Raw genomic sequence first — 21,704 nt, forward strand, 5'->3', positions numbered from 1 at the left:
TAACAATATCAAATAGAACCATGCTATTGGAAACATGTACTAACAAGTTTCAAGTACAATTATTGGAAATACTCTTCCTAATTTCGAAATATAAACTTCCTATATCATATCATCTGATCATTATGCAACATTCCAATAAGTCCCTCAAAAGCAACAAGACTCCAGAATACTCAAAACTAAACACAATAAGATACTCCTTATCAAGCATAGGTAGAAACAAAAACCACAAATACAGACATAGCAAACCCAAGTTTACACAAAAGACCCATCAAAGCATTCGATGGAGGCGAGTCACTGGGAGAAGGCGAAGGTATAGCCGTAGGAGGAGTTGAAGAAGTGGCTGATGATACAGGAGAGGGTGTTGCTTGAGGAGTTGGAGCCAGTAATGACGATGCTCCAGCCACATTTATGTCAACCTTCTGTCCAGCTTGGCAGTGCCCTTGGACGCCACAAAGGAAGTAGTGATGACCATGAGTTGAGACGGTGTAGGAATCATTACCAGTGGTGAAGGTGGCAAGAGGGTTTGTTGCGTTGCATGCTTGGTATGCAGGATGTGTAACATGCATCACATTGTGAAACTGAGCATTGTACTGAAAAACTGATAAACCACCAACATAAGAATTGTTAGATGAGATGTTTAAAATACAGGAGCAAATTCAACATATCAAAGAGCCAAGCCCCTGAGAGAGAGGAAGAAGAAGATACAACCCATCGACAAGAAACCATGGCTTAAAAGAAAGTATTCTGCCACAGATCCCACCATGCAGTCATGGACACCTTATATATGTGGGTCCAGCTCTACCTTAAAATACAAGGGTATTATGAAAACCAAAATTCTAGATTAAGATATGGTCATGAGTATGGTTTAAAGTCGCGATATTAGTCATTGACTTAGAGGATCCTAAGATATATCGGCCTTAATATTGAATGATACACAAAATATGTTACATTAAGAACTTCAAATTTTTTAATAGAATTGTTAAATATATTACAAAAATAAATGCAATCATATAGATAAAAAAATTAATAAATATATAAAAAGAATAGTATTCATATAGGGATAGAAGCCTATTAAGATAGATTTAAAACTTTTTTATTTATCACCCATACTAAATATTAGATAAAACTAGTAATTTTCTTTTATAAAATATATTTATTTAAATTCAATACTTTGAAAATTTTTAAAAATAATTAGGAATCACCTTTCAAAATATAAATATCAATTTTTCTATCAAATATATTATAAATAAAACCATTATATAAAATAAAAAAAAAATCATTAATTTTATTTTCATTTAAATAAAAAGTTTAAAAAATAAATATATTTTTGTAGTACTTCTATCTATTAATTTAGAATTTTTGTATTAATATTTACATTTTATTTATTTTATATAAATTTAAGTATTTATAATGATTTTAGATAATCCCAAATCTCCAGATTTGAGATAATCTCATATCTCTCTCTCTCTATCTCTCTCTGCAACAAATCCAAAATACCCATTTCATCTCTCATTTCTCAACCAACAGACCCGTTTTTACAAAATACCTCATTCATCTTCTATCCACAATAATCGTTCAACTCTCAGACGTGTTCACAATACCCATTTCTCTGTTCAAGTCTCCATTACTCTAAAACTACTCTAAACTCAACGACAGCTTCTCACATCAGTTTGAAGTTTGAAGTATGAAAATGAAAATCTGTTTCGAACTTTCCTCATTTTTTATTTTCTCCACCGATTTTGACTCGGGTATCGGTCCAGTACCGGCCATTGCCTATCCGCCTCGACTGAGTCGTACCGTTCTCGGTTGAGATTCTGAACCCTGGTTGTGAGCCGGGCAGAGCAGTCCAAAAGAGCAGACCAAAAGCGTCGAAAACAAGGGCGTGACCTAAAATTAAAGAGGACAAGAAAATTATGGGACCCAAATGTGAGCTGGCCATGGGGCTTATGTTCAAAGGATCCGATGTACTACAGAGCAGTACTGCTTTGTAGTACAAAGGTAGACTATTTCCAAGGAGAAACTTGAGGCTCTAACATTAATTCACCAATTCACAACCACTGTAATGAGACAGGGATGGCATGGCAGCACAGCTAGAGAAAGAAAACCCCCAGTCCATCAATGGAAAGCATGCTGCAGACACCTAACCTTGGAGCAGGGATATTGTTGCTGGTTCATTTAGCTTCTTCCAAGTTTGAACCTCATTATCATTGAACGGTAAGCATAGTATTCCTATAACTTCTTTAGGAATTTGATTCTTACTTTACTGATTTAATTACTTCAAATCTGGAGCTATAACTTCAAATTACTACATCTATTTCCAGTCTACTATCTAGTAATTTTGAGTCTTGATCAGGCTATTCACACCTGAATCATGTTGTGTCGCCCAAATTAAAGAACAAACCAATGCGCAGAACATAAATCCGAACAGCAACTACAAGCAGGAGGTTCTAACTAATAGGTTTCAAAATCTGGAAATCTTTGAGAGATGTTTCACAGTACCTTCAATTTTTCAGGTTGTAAAAGACTAGTGTCTTTTAGAGCAAAATATAGGAACAATTATGAGGATCAAAACTCTCATCATTTGGATTAAAAAACAGAAAATCCTGTTCAGCTTGTTCCAATCTCTTTTCCATTTAAGTGAAATCTTCCAGGGGGAGTCCCCTGTAACCCCCCTTTGGTTATATACCATCCATTTATTTATCATATGAAGCTAAATCCTTTCAAAGTCTGGCTTCAATTTATCAGTTTAAAACTTCTCTACTTCTAATACAATATTAATTTCATCTCCATCTCCCTGTGGGTTTTCATTGTTATTTACTAATGGGTATGCATACGCACCCACGCGTGGAAAGGCACCCAAATGAAAAGGAAAAGGAAAAGGAAAAGGAAAAGGAATGAAACAGAGACGAGGTGGGGCTAAGGTGTGTGCCATCATTAAAGCATGGTATAGTTGTGGGGCAGAGAGATGGAAATGTATGCGAAGACACTGAATTACATCACCAGAAAAAACAACACACAAAATGAATGGTGTCTGTCACTTCTCTTTTGGAGCATATAGAAATTTCGATACCTACTATACACACCAATTCAAAAAGCTATGCCAATATTCCTGCATTACAGGTTTGATCATGGTTGGTGAAGCATCTTTACCATTACCACCCCCCTCCCCCTCCATTTTTTCCCCAAGATTCTTCCAATAATCTCAGGGATACAAGGGTGTTTTGGAATAATTACCATGGAAATTGAAACTGTTGTAATTATTGTGGACTCAAAATTAGAAATGAGAATATAAGATGCATCCAAACCCATTAAAAGAATGGAGGAAATGGGTGTGAGTGTCATGGAATTTGGTTGGGTGGTGGTTGGCAGGAAGTAATAAATATCAAAGATTGAGTCAAAGCAAACAAACACACACAAACTTTACGTTTTTACAAGAAAAGAAGAATTCAGAAGAAAAAAAAAAAGATGAAGACGGGTTTTCAAAAAACGGGGAGGGAGGGGAAATCCAGGAAAGAGAATCTAGTTTACAATTCAACTAGGGATAAATTACTAAGAAAACAAAGCTAAAAGAAACAAAAGATGCCGTTTGGATGCTCTGCAAATGTAGGAAGAAGTAAAGAGATTAGTCTAGCCACCGTTTGGAGGCTGAGAAAGTACAAGAGAAGTGAAGGGAAAGGAAAATGCTAGCAACAACTTGACAAAGTCACAAAGGAACCCATTCCCAAGTAATTTTCGGCATTTTCTTTTCCTTTTTCCTCAGGAGTTTCTAAATCCAACCGGGGAGCCTAAGCATTAACTCATCAGCATGCGAACGAAACAAAAATCATGTTTAACCGATTTTCCCCAGTTTTCTTTGGAAGCAAAGAGAAGAACTTACGGATGATGTCGCCAACATGGAAGGTCTTAGTAGAAGCCCACTTCTTGTAGTCGACATTGCCGATGGTGGTCCAACCAGAAGAGTCCCCAACCTTGTAAACAGCTGCAAAGGAGACTTGCAGAGTAGCTACAGCCACCAGCAAAAGCAAAGAGAAGCCTCTCCCCACCATACCCATGACTGAATTCCAACAAATCTCTAAGGGGGTCCGTGAGGGGAAGCTGAGGAGGCCTTTGTGCGTGGGCGTTTTATAAAAGGGGTTTTGGAGGTGAAGAGGGGTTATGGAAGACGGAAGCCTTGAAAGCAAGGGCACTGATTTTGGTGCCGCTCTAACAACATGCCAATGCTGTCAACCACTCATCATGGTTTTCTTTTGCCTTCATTTCCATCCGACACCACTTGTACTTTTAACATCTTTACACTTTACACCCCTCACTCTCTCGGGAAACGAAAAACATTTTTGAAAATCGAAAATACTTCAAATTTATACTAAAAAATATTTTTCATAATAAATTCTAAAAAATTATTGGCTAAAAATTTGTAAAATATATTTTATGAATTAAAAACTATTTTGTGTTTTAAGAATAATATTTATAAGAGGAATTGAAATTTCTATTTTTATATCTCAAATCATATATATGAAAAAGTTTTTGATCCTACAAGAGTGTCAGTCTATTTAGTCCTATTATTTTATTAGACATAATAAAAATATTGTATTTGTATAATAAAAAAATAAAAATTGACATCATATATATCTCTTAACGTGTTTTAAACTAATAATATTAGAAGCCTTTTAAATTTATAAATGTGTTTTAAAATTATTAGTTTAAACTTAAAACGGACAATATTTATATGATTATAACCACATCGTTATAAAAATAATTTTATACAGAAATAACCATGACGGTGCTATTTTTTAAATCCTCCATTACGGTCAATCTACGTTCAAAATCTTCCTTTGCACTCTCACCATTCCCACCTCTCAAATGTGAAAAATGAAAAGGCAGGCATGTGGCTGATCATAACTATTCATTATAACACTCGTGCTCAGTTGTTGAACCATATCTCCATATTTGAAAACGGGGAAGAGGAAAAATTATTCTTCCAACTAGGAAAGAGAAAATTCCTTAAAATATTCTCAATATTTTCAATTATTACTTAAAATAATATTAAAAAAAATGAAAACACTTTAAATTCATTCTAAAAAATAATTTATTTTTGTAAAAGATTCTGAAAATTTTATTATTTAAAAAATTTGTCTAATATGCTTTATGATTAGGAATGGCAATGAGGCAGGTTCGGGATGGGTCGCCCCAATCCCAACCCCGTCCCGTTTATTAAAAACAATTCTCATCTCGTCCCGTTTAAATTTTTTTTAAATTACTTTTAATTTTTTTAATTACATTAAAATAAATATATTTTATAAATAATAAAATTATTATATTTTTTATAACTTATTTTATTAAATTTTATTATTATTATCTATATATTAAAAATAGTAAAATAAAATTTTAAATTAAATTAAATTAAATTTTAAAATTAATTTTATATATAATCGGGGCGGGATGGGACAATATCCGAACCCGTCCCGGGTTTAAAAAAAAAACTTATACCCGTCACAAACCCGTTTATTAAATTTAAACCCAGTCCCATTAGGGGCGGAGCGGAACGGGTACCCGAAAAAACCCGGCCCGTTGCCATTCCTATTTATGACTTTGAAACTATTTTATTTTTTTAAGAAGAGTAAATTATTTTTAAGAAGGGTTAAATAAATCAGAGGTAAAATGCAAAGAAAAAAAAAAAGTAGGTTTTGAATCACTAATTTAATATATATATATATATATATATATATAAAACAAACCTTAATTTTTAGAAATTAATTTTATTTTTATTTATTTAAAAATATTTTAAAATATATGCATTTTTTTTTCATAAATTAAATAATTATTTTTTGAAATACCATTTTACTTTATAATATTAAATAAAATTATCATTTTAATTTATTAAAAGTATCTTACGAATAAATATATTATAAATTTTTTATTTTATAATATAAGATACAAATAATTCTAAAAAAAATTCACAAGATCATAAATAAAATCTTTTTTATTTTTTAATTAATAATAATTTTATATCCTATATTATGTAAATTCACTGATATTCTCATCTTTTTTTAATAAAATTAAATAAAAATTTTGTTAGTTCAATATAAATAATATTTAAAAAATAAAATAAAAATATAATTAAAACTAAAATACTTTTTTAAAAATAAATACAATTAAAACAAAAAAAATAAAAAAATTTAAAAATAAAATATTGATTATCATTGTATTTCTAACTTTTTCTTAATATCTATATCTTCGTGTTTTAACAAAGTAATAGTTAATATTTTTATTATTATATTTTAATTTTAAAGATTTTTTAGTTTTGATGTATTTTTAATTTTTAAAATTTTTTAAAAAAATTATTGGACAAAGGGTTAGTGTGAAACCAAATTTTTCTGCGGGGAAAAAAATATGGTTTTCACAAACTTGTAAAATCCACAACATGATCATTCAAAATGGAACCCAACTTTGTTATGTTCTTTTTGAAGAAATTTTCTTTTCATTGAAAATGGCTATGAAAACTTTTATCAAAGAAAATTATTTTAAAACTTGAAGTGGGTGAAGTGCCAACTCAGAAACCATGAAAGGGAACTGTCATAGGAACTTAGAATAATGTAGAAAATGAAGTAATGATTGGTGAAAACCAATGGCATCCACATGATGATTTGGGTTATGGGTACAGTTGGAAGAACTTGCAAGGAAAGAATGTTGGGGGGAGTTGGGCTGGGTTGGGTGGGGTGGTGCCATTTTCTGAATGAAATGAGAGAGAATATGGGAAGAAGCATGATTAGCCTGCTTTGCCCGACTCCCAATGATTTCATTATTGTGCTTCAATCATATACTGTTGCTTTGTTCATGCCACACATTCTTGCTTTCCGCACTCCACTTCTGCCCGTTACGTCCGACTGACTAATGCCTAACAGCTAATTCACACCATTAGAAAGAGAAGGATGATGGTTGAGTGAAGAGATTGAGTTGGTGAAATGCATTACTCGTTACAACTTACAACTACAAGAGACGTCATTAAATGAAGAGTTTAATGAGCGTCTTTAAGTTTGGTAAAGAGTAGCTAACAAACCTTAAATATTGTTGACAAGGCAATCCCATTTGAAATAATTGTGCTTCAAGTCTACTTTTAATGTGGGTAGATTCAAATAATTTACCATTTTATTTTGGGACAAAATCAGAGAGCAGACAAACCCTCCAATTGGGGAATTCATGCGCAAGTCAATTGATGTTGTTTCTGGCCGACTTGTCCTGTTCATGCTTATTGCCTTACTTGATGTGGATGATGTCGGGCAGGCCACTTGGTCATATGCAGATTTTGTCTACCAAATTAATGGTAAAAGCACCTGGCTTATGGTAATGTCAATTATTAGCATCAAGGTGCCGCATAAGACAGCAGAATCATTACTGCTTTGCTCATATGCTCCCCCTCGTTCGCTTCCATTATTGTACTCAATCAAGGCCTCAAATTTCTTTCCTATGGGTGTCCGAATTTAATTCCAGAAATTGGTGTAAGAATTTTTGTTCAACGCATGTGGGCGTGAAGTTAAATATGTCCCATAAAAGGTTAGCCAGCTTGAAATGAATTGCAATAATCTTTTTGTTTTTTTTCATAATTCTGAGTCATACATGGACGGACATGGGCACAAGCACACATATACAGGGGGATTCATCATATAGGGGTAAAGTATCAAATACCATAGAACTAGTGAAAACAAATGGTAAGCAACAAGGGGCCTATCAAACTATTTTTAGCTATTCATTTATCTAGTGATGTCTTTTCTTTCCCTCCCCATACACCATTGATCTTATAATTGGGAAGAAGGATCGAATCCATTGCCGTACCCATCTCTCTTTTTGTCACTTCCATTAACAACAGTTTCTTCATCATTATAACCAAAAACAGGTAAGCCCACCACAGTGTCATCCATGAATCTCTTCCATAACCAATGCTTCTTCCACACCCTCTCTGTCATTTCCTCAATTGGAATGTTTTTGGTCTCCGGGAGCAAAAAGAGCACAAAGAAGGACATGATGAAGACCCAGCCGGAGAAGAAAAGGAAGATGCCATACTTTAAATGGCAAAGCATGGAAAGGAAGGACTGTGCTATGACAAAAGTGAAGAGCAGGTTCACACAAACAGTCACACTCTGCCCTGCCGATCGGGTCTCCAGTGGGAAGGTCTCACTTGGAATGAGCCAACCGAGTGGCCCCCAAGACCATGCAAAGCCGGACACAAAAGTGCACACCAAGACCACTACTAGGACTGCATAGCCAGTGTGGAGATTGTTGGTGTGATCTTTGACTTTGATGCCTAGTATGATTGCAATTACCACTTGAGAGAAGAACATCTGGACGCCAGCTTCCAGCAAGAGCAATCGACGGCCTACTTTGTCGACAGAGTAGACGGACACGAGGGTTGAGAGAACATTAACAGCCCCCGTTATGACAGCTGAGTAGAGGGACGCATCACTACCAAATCCCAAAGTGTCGAACAGGACTGGAGCATAAAACATGATTGCATTGATGCCTGTGAATTGCTGGAAGATCTGTGGAACCATTTCAATGAAAGGAAAAGCATGAGTTTCAGTAAGAATTGTTTCTCTCATTTACCAAGAGATTTACAAACCTGCAAGGAAAAGCTGCAATATGAAGAAATAATTGCACACTATCAAATAAGGGTGTGCAATTATAGCAATGTTGGGAGTATTACAAACCTGCAAGGCCACAGCAATGATCAGCTGGGGTCGGTTTCTGCGCTGCATTAGATTCCTAAAGGGGTGCTTCACTAATTTAGCCACACGACTTGCCTCAAGAAGCTCCTGATATTCTGGTTCAATCTTGTCAGTGCCCCTTATCTTTCTGAGAACTGCCTTTCCTTCTTCCAAGCGACCACGCTCGATAAGGCTGTTAGGGGTGTCCACCACCAAGAGAGACCCCACAGTTAGGAGGACCGCAGGAATCCCAGCCAACCCTAATGATACCCTCCATCCCCATCCCCCTTTGATTCTGTGATTACAAGGCAAATATTAATGATGGGTTAGAAACAATGGCAAAGCATACCTTCAAGCATGCATCTTCAAAGGCATTTTATCTTCAATCAAACAAAAGATTCACTCAGATGTTCCATGGATCAAATTTTGTTTGAAACAACATTTCAGTGTGCAAATTCATTAATTTCTTTAAGGGGATTCATCCCTCCAAAGATGCATGGTAAAATCCGAAGAACATCTATATATGAATATCTAAAAATAATTATCCACAAGGAAATTCCTATAAGACAAAATTGTGTCAAATGCCAAATAAAGCATGATGAATTTACTCCCTTGAACATCCTAATGTCCAAGGATACGAGATAGCAAGCACATGGTTGCATGAAATCATCCCATACCATAAATTCCCATTAAAAAAAAATTGGGTTCCAATCATCCATGTCCAAAACTTTGAAAATTTCTAGGACGAAGTAATTTTTCTGAGGCCAGCCTGTTTGAATTTTAGGTATTCAAGCTAGACCCTCCATGTGAAATTGTCAATATTGAGTCAGGGTATCAGAAGAATCTGCTTAGGTGTTACGAAAAAATGTAAAAACAAACTCAAGATTTCAACATAACATTGTTTGTTTCCTCCAGAGTTGCGTCATCATCATCCAATAAGCCACCAGGTCGAATGGGGTACGTGTACAGATATTCCCCGTTAATTATAATACTAACCCATGCCAAGGACGCATATTTCAATTAATATACACACAAAGAACAGGACAACAAAGACTGGACTTACTTGGCAGTACCGTAATTGACGAGGTTAGCAAAAAGTATGCCAATAGTGACGTTAAGTTGGAACAGTATGTTTAGTCCTCCACGTATTCTTGTAGGTGCTATCTCCGATAAGAACAGTGGAACAGCCTGTTAAACATTCAAATAAATAAAAGATCAGTCAATCAGGACAAAATAATAAAAATGATAACACAGAGTTTGATGCAATTGAATATCCAAGAGTCCTCACTTGTGTGCAAGAACTTCAACCCAGACGGGTCACAACCTCGCATAAAGTTTACCAACTGAGCTATCTACAACCTTTGTATATTACATACTTAATTGAGCAAAATTTTCATGTGGTTCAGCCATCTCCAAATTTCAACATTGATTTCTAAATATGAGGCGACCTTGAACAAGTTTTTGTTTATTTCCGTAAAAATAGTGGTTGGTCCCCTGGGGAATCAACTTGTATTATCATATGCAGGGATGGTCCTGCTTGATATTTACATCAACATTAGCGTGGCCCAGTTGACTTGGAGGTCCATTCGATACCAAAAGATAACATAAAAGACTTAAACCACACGATGAAAGCATCCCAGGTGGGAAACAAGAGTTGCACAAATCACGTTATTCAACCCTGGGACTTTTGAAAAGAAAGATTATTCAAAGAGACTAACTTCAGTTGGAAGTTAAAAAGAGGGGAATCACAGAGCACTTCACTAGAAAAAACTAATATCTAATAACAAAACTAACCAGTAAGGGCATCAAAAGTGCAACAAATCCCAACCCCAAAAAGTGAGACAAATGAGTGGATGATTAAGACTTGGGATCAGAAAAAAGACGTAGCCATCACAGTTACTGTTTTCAAACGCTATATTCACCCTTCCTACCACCGGTTCTTCACGCGTGCTGCAACTTGTCCACAAATTTATTTAAGTAGGCGAGCCTACCATTAATCAACTAAAGAAAATCCACACCCACATGATCATTTCTACTCTGAAAATAAATTTACTGATATTACAAATTTATTTAAATAAACATCAACAGATGGGTTATTTGCTTTTTCCAATATATGAAATTAATGGGGTGATTAGGAGACTGTTCATGAGTGATTTACTATTAAAATTTGAATAGATCATAAAAACGGACCTGATTAGCGAAACCGACGCCACAACCCAAAAGGATCCTCCCAACGATGAGCATAGCTAGATCTTGGGCAGCGGTATTAAGCACCACTCCCACAATGAAGAAAATCCCAGCAATAAGCATGGTTGCCTTACGACCAAAACTTCTGGTTGTGTAGGATGCGAAGAAAGTGGAGGTCAAGCCCGCAAGATATAGAGACGACGTGAACAGCTGTAGCCCTTGGTTGTCGTACTTGCAGTAATTGCTGTCCAGCCCCTCATGCTTCTTCCTATATACTACCGGAAAAAATTTCTTCAAGAATGGGTCCATCGACGTCACACCCCCTGCAAAACCGTAATTAACTTATCAGCATGGGTTGAATGGTAATTTTACTAGCATAGAAAATGCATGCTGTAAAGATTAAGACAGCAAACAGACTACACTGTGCGCCCACGAACATTGCAAACTGTTTTATTTGAATCCACTAATTTAGCCTTTTTTGATTGGTTCAGAAAGGAGAACCTTTCAGTATTTTGGCGCTATGGGCTCTCCTGCCTCCAGGCAAGTGGAAGAAAAGATTCTCTTTCTATCTTCTTTTTTTTTTTTTCATGTATTTTCCTTGTTTATACGTACTGATAGATAGATTTGAAATACTATAAGACGATGAATCTCGTTTTCTCTTCACATCAGAAAATTTTCCCGAGAAAATCAGTGAAAATCTGAAACTTAGTATTCTCGCATGCAAAGTTTCTCAAAAAGTTAAAATCACACTATGTCTCTCTCTAATCATCCGGATTCACCAGAATTAAGAGAAACGGAAAGGAAGCGAGGCTTACCAGAAACGCCAACGTCGTAGCCGAACATGAGGCCGCCGGTGGCGGCCATGATGCAAGAAATGATAACGATAGGAGTGATCTTGGCTTCAAAGTCGACACCGGCCGACGGGGCCGCGAATCCTCCAGCAGGCATGATGTCACCACCTACAAACTCCTAAAAACCTTATCAATGTCGCTTCGGCCTCAAGCAGCAGAAAGAGCAGAAGAAGAAGAAGAAGAGACACTAGGCAGAGAGAGTTGGAAAAAGACCATCCGGAGCGAGTGTATATATAGAGGAGAGTAGGGAGAGGAGCGCGAAGTACGAAATGGATGATGTAATAGGATGACCACCAGGATATATCCACGTGGCAACCATGAACCCGATGTTCTTCATCGACGGCTGCTTAGTCAAGCCAACGTTTTTTCCCCCTTCGCGTCATAGTGGGCCCCATTTCCGAAGCAAAATGGGAACATGGACGGTGGGTGCGCCAGTGCCAGGGGGTTCACCAAATGCCACGTCGTAAGAACATAACCCAAAGAGGCGTGTATGGATGATGATTATTTGTACAATTGTACCTCTTCTAATAATGCCACGTGGGCATTTCCAGGTTCGTTATTGTAATCAAAACCAAGTAGAAAGTACTTGCCAACTTTCCCACTTTCACTGAGTTTTGTTCTGATACCGTATAAGTCCACAGCTTCTATTATTATTATTATTATTTAAATAAAAAATAAAAAATATCTTTCTCAGAAAAAAGCATCATATATCATTATCATTACAAGAATATTTTAAGTTGATTCGAAGATCTTAATATTGTCATTTTACGGGATTTGATGATGTTGCAATTTTTAAAAAAAATAATTTATTTAAATAATTGTGAGAAATCATTTTAGTGAGCTTGGTTGCAACATCCATTTCACGAAGGCCATAAATGGATGTGGGCAGATAATTATTGGGCCTACGACCATTTGCAACATGCATTTCACGAATGCCATAAATGGACGTGGGCAGATAATTATTGGGCCTACGACCATCTTTTCACTCCCAATTCCACCATACTCGGAATCGGAGCCCCTCTAATGCTCCTAGTCTACTCATAAATCATTTCCTATACCCAAACCCAATCATCAAAAATTATGGACAAAAAAAAAAAAAAAAAGAGTAAAAATCAATGCAAAATTGATAAGTGATTAGAATCCAACAACAAAACCTTTTGTTGCCTTTCATCTGAATCATGTGATCAGATCAACTGGCTGCCACGGAAAGTCAGGAGCCCACAACAACCGTGGAAAATTCAACGTCAAAAGATTGACCTTCTGCAATGTATATATCCTAGTAAAAAAAAAAATGCTTTAAATTTGGAATCTCATCCTTTTGTATTTTACAACCTCAAAGTCAGAGTTGATGGCATCGAGAATTAACACTTTGATTTTTTTAAGAAATTAACGAGGGTTTAGGAGGCGAGATCATTCAATACGAACGTGTGGGCGTGGGTTGGCTTGTAATATCGGGGACACCAACTTTGACCATCACTCTCGAGATTTAGGGTTTGGAAAATCCAAGTTCGTGTCGTCAATGGATAAGGATGAAAATCAAAAGAGTACTACTGGCCCAAAACCTTTCGCCATTCACAGGAAAAGCAATGTTGTTGGACTCCGGCAGCCACAGATTTGAGTCGACTCCTTTTACCTTATCTTAATTTCCACTTTCCACTTTCCACTTTCTAGGAGTTCAGAGATAGGCTCGTGATAGCTTGGGTTTCGATCATAAATGGCGGCAGCTATGCATCTGGAAGAAAAAAATGTCAGAAAAAATACATAGATTTTTTTATAAAAAAAAATTAAAATTAATAAATTATTTTTATTTTTCCATTCATAATACAATCAAATACAAGAAAATAATTTTTCTTATATTATGCTTTGTTTCCTGAAAATATTAAAAAAAAAAAAAAAAAAGAGAGAAAAAAATCATAAGGAAATAATTTTCTTACAACTCTAAATCTTTTTTTTTTTCTTCAATTCTTTTTTAAACCAAACGTACCCTTAATTTTTTTTTTCCTTAATATTTTCCTAACACCAAACATTACCTTAAAATATTTTAAGGTCATTCAACTAAAATAGATAAAACAATCCTAATTTATCAATCTAATTTTCACAATTTTATAGCTTAAAAAATATTATTTTTTTATTAAAATACTCTCACTTTTTTCTTATAACAATAATCTTCTATTTTAAAACTGTATTAAAAATTAATTACTTTTCAAATACAAACACCACGGGAATTAATTTACAAATTGGAAAGCATTTCATTTTTTTAATGAATATTGATCCAATATTTTGCTCGTGGCCTATTTCTTGGGAATTGATTGGAACCAGGATGTGGTGGTTATTTTGTTATCTTGTAAGTTTATCCGACATTGGTTAAGAGTTTTTCATCACGTATCCAATGTAAACAATGGGATTAGGCCTCAGCCCACCATGCCTACAGTTGTGTAAGCTTTTTGTGAAGCCATTTTGGGTCAACCCTTGCTCCTTGGCCCACTCCAAGGCGAAGAAATTGAGAAGTCGATCTCTCTTAATCCACGTCGACAATCCAAGCCCAAGGTCAAGATGCACTATTATTTTACGGTCAAACCCAAAAGATGTACAAATCAATTCAAATAAAAGTGGGAGGTTGGCATGTGGAATTTTGTTTAGGCATCCACGTTTAAGGAATACAATGGGCGCCATCATATTAGCTTGACTTCCAAGGTTCAAACGTGGTTACTTAAATCTTTGTTAGGCATTTTTATCCCAATAAGTGGCAGAAATTAAGATTGGAATTGACCCTCTGGGCCTCTCATTTCCCTTAAGGGTGAAATGACTTTAATTTAAGGCCACTCCAAATGTGGCCCAGTCCATTGGTGTCGCTGTCCATTTTTAGAAACCACTTATTTCAGCCTTCGAGAAGTTGTTAGACCCATTACATGTGCCTAGTACTTACTATGGAATATATCATTAGAAAAAGGATCATGATTCATCAATTCTACTTACCATACAATATTTTTTATACACTCCATGTATCCTCTCCTCTCTTTTCTTTGGTTCACACCAATTATTCACTCATTTCAATAATTTCGTCTTTATTAAACATATGGTTGACGTCATGGAATTAATTTATTTTTCCTTTCTTTTTTAAATAATGTGATAGTTGTGACTCATCTATAATTTTTTATCGGGTTATTTGATTAAAAGAGATTAAATTATCATCTTTTTTCCTCAATTCCAACTTCTATTTGTTCTATTAGAAATAAGCCTTTTTTAAATCTTTGGGAATGGAGTAGAGCCACCGTTACCACCTTAGGAGGAAAAAAGCATCATCATCACTATTGGCCTCATTGCAACTCATAACCATCATACCTATTGTTACAATTAAGGATGACAATAGAACGGGTTTGGAACGGGTCCCCCTATCCTATTCCCATCCCAAAATATATAATTATTTTCCATCCCCGTCCCAAACTCGGGGTAGGGTGGGGTTTGTGGTCCCGTTCCCGTTTTCAAATAACCATTAAAATCCCATCCCGGTCTATCCCAACCTGTGTATGTCTTTTCCCACGTTTTCTCATAAATCAAATAGAACATAGAGAAAAAATAAATAAATAAGTGATTACAAATTATGAAGCTGTTAAATTCTAAATAGCACATAAACAAAATCTATGTGAAATGGAAAATTTGAAAATAAATACGAAAACAAAAAATTATCAGAAAAATGATTACGGATTTCAAACTAGGGTTAAAGCAAAGAATTTTTTTTACAATTAATGAGTTGATAAAAGGGAGATAAAAATCATAAAATCATTTATTGTTTTCATGCATGTGAAGCCATTAAATCAAATCGGTTTGGCTTTGACAATAACAAATTACATGGAGATTTCAGGCAAGAACAAGAAAGAGGAATTTGACCAAATAAAACCTAGAAATTTATGGGGTTGTTTTTACCTGAAAACAAGAAATCCAAACAAAACCAAAGCCTTTAGACCTCGGATTTTGGTACTCTAGGTGATCTTCGACTTCGTTTTCTTCGTGTTTCAAGAAGGCAGAGGGGTTGTCTTCTCCACAAGCTGTGAGCCCTATCTCTTCTCTTTCCTAACGGCTGAAAATATGAGATAGAAATTTTTTGAGTTGGGAAAATCAATCTCAAAGCTAGGCGTATGAGAATAGTGAGAAGGTGAGATTTTTGTGTTGAAGGGGAGAAATGGTAAGGAAGACACAGGAAACAAATATTTATAGGTGGAGTTTTTTGGTATTTTGTAAAATATAAAGGGTAAACTTGTAATTTTATATCCGGGGTAGGGCAGGGCAAGGCATATTATTACAAAACCCAAACCCGCCCCGAACCCGATTTGGGTTTTAAAAATTAAGCCCAAACCCGTCTCATCCCCGATTATTGTGCTCTCATACCCATCCTAACTGGGGCAAACGACTCGATAAACCCGCGAAATTGTCATCCCTGGTTACAACTCTCATATTCAGTGCCCTTCACAACCATCGAACTTACTTGCACGATTAACTATTTTCGATTTGCATAATCAACCATGATCTCTGACAACCCATTTTATAATCCTAGGGATTCTCTCTTCTCTTCTACAACTTAGATGAAAATAATCTAAATGTTAAAGGATATCATGTCAAAATGAGTTAATTTTTAAGGCTAAAACATGTGAGAGATTGTTTTTATAATATCAAACTTATTTTATTCCTTTTAATCAAATAACCCTTTTTTATATTATTATCTTATAATATAAATGTGATACGTAGGATAGCACTTGCCCTACATCCATCGTGGACCCGTGATTCCATTTTGAAGCCCAATACTGTTATCAAAACCCGTTGTGGGCTAATTCGTCTTGCCCATGCCTATGGAAGGCTACATTAGTGGCCCATGACAACCAACCTTTTACTTTTATAGTCCTCCTTCCAAATTGTCACTTGGGTTTGTTGTTTTATCAGGCCCATTAAACATTTTCCTCTTCATAATCAATTAATCACACACCCAACTTTTGTTTTCCATTGCCCATTTAAGATCATACCCACCAATATCAAATTCACTAGTGAGTTGGAATCTATCTATTCAAAGCTTTCTAAGCTGTCGATAATGCATCCATCAATGGAGACATCTCCACAATACCCTCTTTCAATTCCCATAAAATAAAAAGAGAATTAGGCAAATCCACTTTTCCCACACCGGAGAGCCCACAAAATTGCCATCTGAGTCTTATCTCCACTTGAGCCTGAAATCATTCAAACCCATATGCCCAACATGAGTTGGGCTGGGCTCCACCTCGCCCAGTGTCAGTGTGGCCCAGTATATATATTCACGCACAGATAGGTGATTAGAGTGGTAGAATTGTATCACTTCATCTCCATCCAGTACGTGCCTTTGGGCAATGCCCCTACCAGGACCAGTGTGGAAAATTTCCCAAACCGTTCGGCCTATTTTTTTAACAAGGATGACAATTTATTTACATAAAGACAAGGTCGGGATGAGATGATCTATCTTGAACCCGTCCTATTGTCATTCTTATTGAACATCGCTTCCAAACAAACAGTGAGGGATCACTTTGTTTCCATGCAAAGTCCACACTCATTAACAGACTACTTTTTCATATTATTGTTAACTTAGAGAGGGCACATTTGAGGCCAAAAATCTTAAATCCATTTAGAATTAGGTTAGCCCAACCCAGATCCAAATTAACATAGTGGTATTTATGTAGTAAAGTATATAAATTAAAAAATATATATTTATATTGATCAAATGAGTATTTGATAAATCAGTTTAATAACTTAAAATGACTTAATAATATAATTTAAAGTTAAAAGTAATTTTAAGTAAAAAGTAAAAATAATTAATTTTTTTTTTAAATTTATATCTTTATTTTACCTTTTTATCCTCATTTGCCTTAATTATTTTTATATTTCTTTTACTATTTTACAACCTCCATTGTTATTCAACCTCCTTTGCCCTAATTATAACTTATGATCATAAATATGTTAATTTAATTATTTAAAATAAAATTTAAATTAACTTTATCAAACAACTTTAATATTTAAAAATAAAAATTAAATAATAAATTTTAAGTTAGCAATTTAAATATAATTTAACATAAAATCAACTTAAGTTATTAAAAAATAAGAATTAAGTTTATCAAACACGTCCGAGTTACTTAAAAACCCATTTGCATATAATAAATTGGTTGTGAGCGGAAAATTTTGATCCAAAAGTGAAAATGGGTTGAGTTTGGTAAATAAAATAGGTAAGAAATATAAACCCTAATCTTGGTGAATCTCATGACACTGAAATGATTTTTGGATTCCACCTGGGCCAGGAATTGAAGCTTGGGCCCGGGGTCTTATCTCATTTTTAAAATGATTTCATAGACAAGCCCCCACATGTGTGTAATTACACAGGTATTAGACATGTTTAAGTTTGTGGAATTCTTGATATACTTTGAATTTTTGTCCGTTTTTATAATGAAAACAAAAAATAAATAAATAAAAAATAAAAAAAATAGCCCCACCTAGGATGATGACATGATCGGGAAGCACTCTCAATTAGCGTAGAGACACTTGTCACCATCCCACATGTCGGCATCAACTAGTATAAAGCCTCCACACACGTGATCACAACAAAATGGCAAGATTCTACCTTTCAAGGGTTGCATTTTTTTACTCAATTAAGCAAATAGTGACCCTAAATCAAAACACGCTTCATTCCTTTCATTGGGTAATTTCAAAGCACAAAATTTTTTTCTACCCATTGATTAGCACCCTTAAGATCATATTGGTTAATCTTTATCGGAGTTGATCATTTGGGTGGCATGAACCCCAAGTTCTTATTTTTAACACTTTATTTTGGGATATTCTAAAAGAAATATGTGAATATGTAATTCCATGTATGCCTTTTTCTCATGGAGGATAAAAAATTATTATAAAAAAAAAACATTTTCCATTTAACATTATTTGAAAACAAATTATTATTAAACGATTTTTAATCATGAGTTTCTTCACTCATTTGAAAAGGTATATTATATTCAACTCTAGTATAATAGATGGTAAATTAAGTTAAATAATCTTACACATAAACTTCTACCACTAATGGTCATTGCTTTAGATGATTGTTTTGTTGAAATTACTACCACCATGTATGAAAAAAAAAATGAAAAAAAACCTAAATTAACTCCACATGTTGAGCATATGCCACTTATATGGCAAATGGTTGAAACTACACATGGTTAAAAGACATTATAGCAATTAAATAAGGCAAAGGAGATTCCTAAGCATTGTTACTATGAGACTTTCTTTGTCATTGTGCTCAGTCATTGTGTACTACATGTCACTCTACTCCATTCCTTATGGCTATCATTTTTCCCTTCACCAACTTAATCTTCGAAGAGTTCCTTCAATTTACCACTATCAAATCTTATTTATTGGTTGTGAATCCCAACTTAATAAAAAAAAAAGTGTAAGAGTATTTTGAATAATAATACAAAAAAGTACATTTCAAGCAAATTTGAGTACTAAGTATTACAGGTACAATGTCATTTATTGGGAAAAATTTCTTTTAAAATTAATTTGTAAACGGAAATGTTATGAGATAAAAAAGAAACATAATTACTCTAATATTTTAATTACAATCGATGTTTTATTAGTTACTAAAGGATGAAGCAAAGTTGTGAGCTACCTTAGGTTTAGCAAGAACAATTAGGTGGGACTAACTAGTTCAAACTAAGCTAATATCAATCTATTATAGGCAGAAATTAAAAGTCGGTCAAACCCACTCTGATCAGCTTGTAATTGAATGTAGGTCGAGCACAAACAAGGTTGTAACAACTTAATAAGCAAACTTTCTAGTTATCTATAACAACTGTTATAATGAGAACATGCCATGATGACTAATAGACATTGATCATAACTGTTTTGTAGTAGGTAATAGATTTTTATCCACAATTTGAATGCTTATTTAACTCTTGTTTTTCATGTGTGTGTGTGTTTTAGTAAACCAACATTGCCTTTTAAGAAGGCAATTAATCATACCAATGCTTCACCTTTCTTATTTAAATTTTTTAATTTGATCATCAAAGTAACGTACTAATGTTTTAAGTAATGACTATGGGAAGTATAATTTGAGCAAACTTAGATATTGAGTTTCAAAGATACAACAATATTTGTCATACAAATAACTTTATAAGATTGGTTTGTAAAAGAAAATGGTAAAGATAGAAAAACAAATTGTCAATTGAATAATAATAACTCAAATTTTCCATAGTAATCAATGACTAATTCATTAATGAAGAATCAACAAAGTTGTGAACTAACTAATATCTCGATGACACAATTAGATTGGGTTGGCTAGTACAACTTGGATGGACTAGTCATCCCAGGTCAGCCAAGATCAAAATGTAATTTTGTTATACCATTATATGGAACATGGATTAGACATATGATAATTATACTCACATCATCATCCATGAAGTGTATAATTTGAACAAGCTTAGATGTTTAGTCTCACAAGTATAACACTATTTATGTTGTACGAATGATTTTACTAGATTGGTTTGTAAAAAAAAGTTACAAAATGGAAAATAAATCATATAATGAATAATAATTACTCTTTTTTATAGTAATCAATGATTTGTTTATTATTAAAGGATTGGCAAATTGTAGGCTAACCTAGATCTGGGCCGCATAACTAGATTCGGCTAGCTAATACAACTTGGATTAGCTAGTGAGCCTAAGCCAACCTAAACCCAACCCATTGCTAGAGGTTTGCCAAGCTTAAAGAAACAATTTTATGTTCAACAACAACAATAAAACATGGATTAGGCATAAGTAAGACAACCATAGCTCAATAGGCATAGATTAGGCATAAATAAGACAATTATAACTCAATGGGCATGACCTTTACGTGTCAGTGATAATTGTGGTCATTTTACAAAATTAGTGGACATGAATCGTAATTATTTTATTACTAGTAGTTATCGCTCTCGATGGTTAAAAACATATTTAGTTTTGTTTTTCATGTAAAAAAAACTCAAATTCCCTCTCAAGCTAGTAATAGTTCTTAATTATTGTATCACAATTTCACTTTTCCTTTTTTTTTTTCAAATTTTGACCACATTGGTGCAATCATCAATTGTATTTAGGTATTTTGGAGGCATTTGTTAAGAAAATTTAGTCAAATGAAATTATTTGAAAGCTTAAAATTATTTAAAATAGTGATATGGTCGAAAATGAGAGTTAATTATCTCTGAACATATCTTAATAAAATATTTCTAAATATTACTAATAACATTTCTAAAATACATTTTATAAACACATAATTGCCAACAAATGTACTTAATTAAAAAAAATTATTTTATTGTGATTTAATTATTTTTTATGTATGTTAAATGTATACTATTGAAATATTTAAAATTTCATAAATCTTAATTAAACCTTTTTTTAAATATATATATCTATATATATATAAATGCCCATTCTTTTTTTTTTTTTTTCTAAAAAGTTTCGAGATCACAAATTTATCTAATTTTAGTAACAAAATAACACTTATATATATATATATAACCTTCAGAAAATGCCAGTGACTTTGTTAAAGTCTTGCCCTAATGCAATGGATCAAGAAGAAATGTACTACAAAGAGAAGAAAATTCTTTTTTTTTTGACAGCTACCTTTTTTTTATTGGAGCCCATGTGCCCACACTCCATCAGAAATGTGCAAAATCCAACTTTTTTTTATAATAATATTAATTTTCTTTTACCATAAATAATTTAAATTATTTCTAAAATATATTAATGTTCTGAAAATCAAAAGCTGAGCACAATTCAACTACAAGTCACTGTCATTCAAGAAAATAATTTCTCTCCACTACTCTCTGATATAAAAAAATCTTAAAGATACAAAAATGGGTTCCAACTTGCTGATAGAATTGAAAATTGTTTTCCCAATCCATTTGACTGAGAATGTTTATTTTTCTTGTTTGAC

General features: G+C 33.9%; 2 protein-coding genes across 3 annotated transcripts; both read right to left on the bottom strand.

Moving 5' to 3' along the window:
• On the bottom strand, positions 1–4,217 carry LOC117915113 (mavicyanin). The gene is made up of 2 exons (XM_034830683.1): positions 3,878–4,217; positions 1–598 (listed from the first exon to the last, which is right to left on the bottom strand). The coding sequence occupies exons 1-2, from the start codon at positions 4,050–4,052 to the stop codon at positions 201–203; spliced, it is 573 nt and encodes a 190-aa protein (XP_034686574.1). The 5' UTR covers positions 4,053–4,217; the 3' UTR covers positions 1–200.
• A 3,350-nt stretch (positions 4,218–7,567) lies between these two features.
• Positions 7,568–11,941, bottom strand: LOC117914637 (sugar transport protein 13-like). Of its 2 annotated transcripts, XM_034830051.1 has the most exons (5): positions 11,702–11,941; positions 10,890–11,209; positions 9,763–9,887; positions 8,703–8,994; positions 7,568–8,534 (listed from the first exon to the last, which is right to left on the bottom strand). In XM_034830051.1, the coding sequence occupies exons 1-5, from the start codon at positions 11,832–11,834 to the stop codon at positions 7,794–7,796; spliced, it is 1,611 nt and encodes a 536-aa protein (XP_034685942.1). In that variant the 5' UTR covers positions 11,835–11,941; the 3' UTR covers positions 7,568–7,793. The 2 variants fall into 2 exon arrangements, with proteins under 2 accessions (XP_034685942.1, XP_034685943.1); XM_034830052.1 differs by lacking the exons at positions 10,890–11,209; positions 11,702–11,941 and adding an exon at positions 10,494–10,869.
• Positions 11,942–21,704: the final 9,763 nt, after the last annotated feature.

This window comes from Vitis riparia, chromosome 5 (assembly GCF_004353265.1).
Source record: "Vitis riparia cultivar Riparia Gloire de Montpellier isolate 1030 chromosome 5, EGFV_Vit.rip_1.0, whole genome shotgun sequence".
Taxonomy (NCBI): domain Eukaryota; kingdom Viridiplantae; phylum Streptophyta; class Magnoliopsida; order Vitales; family Vitaceae; genus Vitis; species Vitis riparia.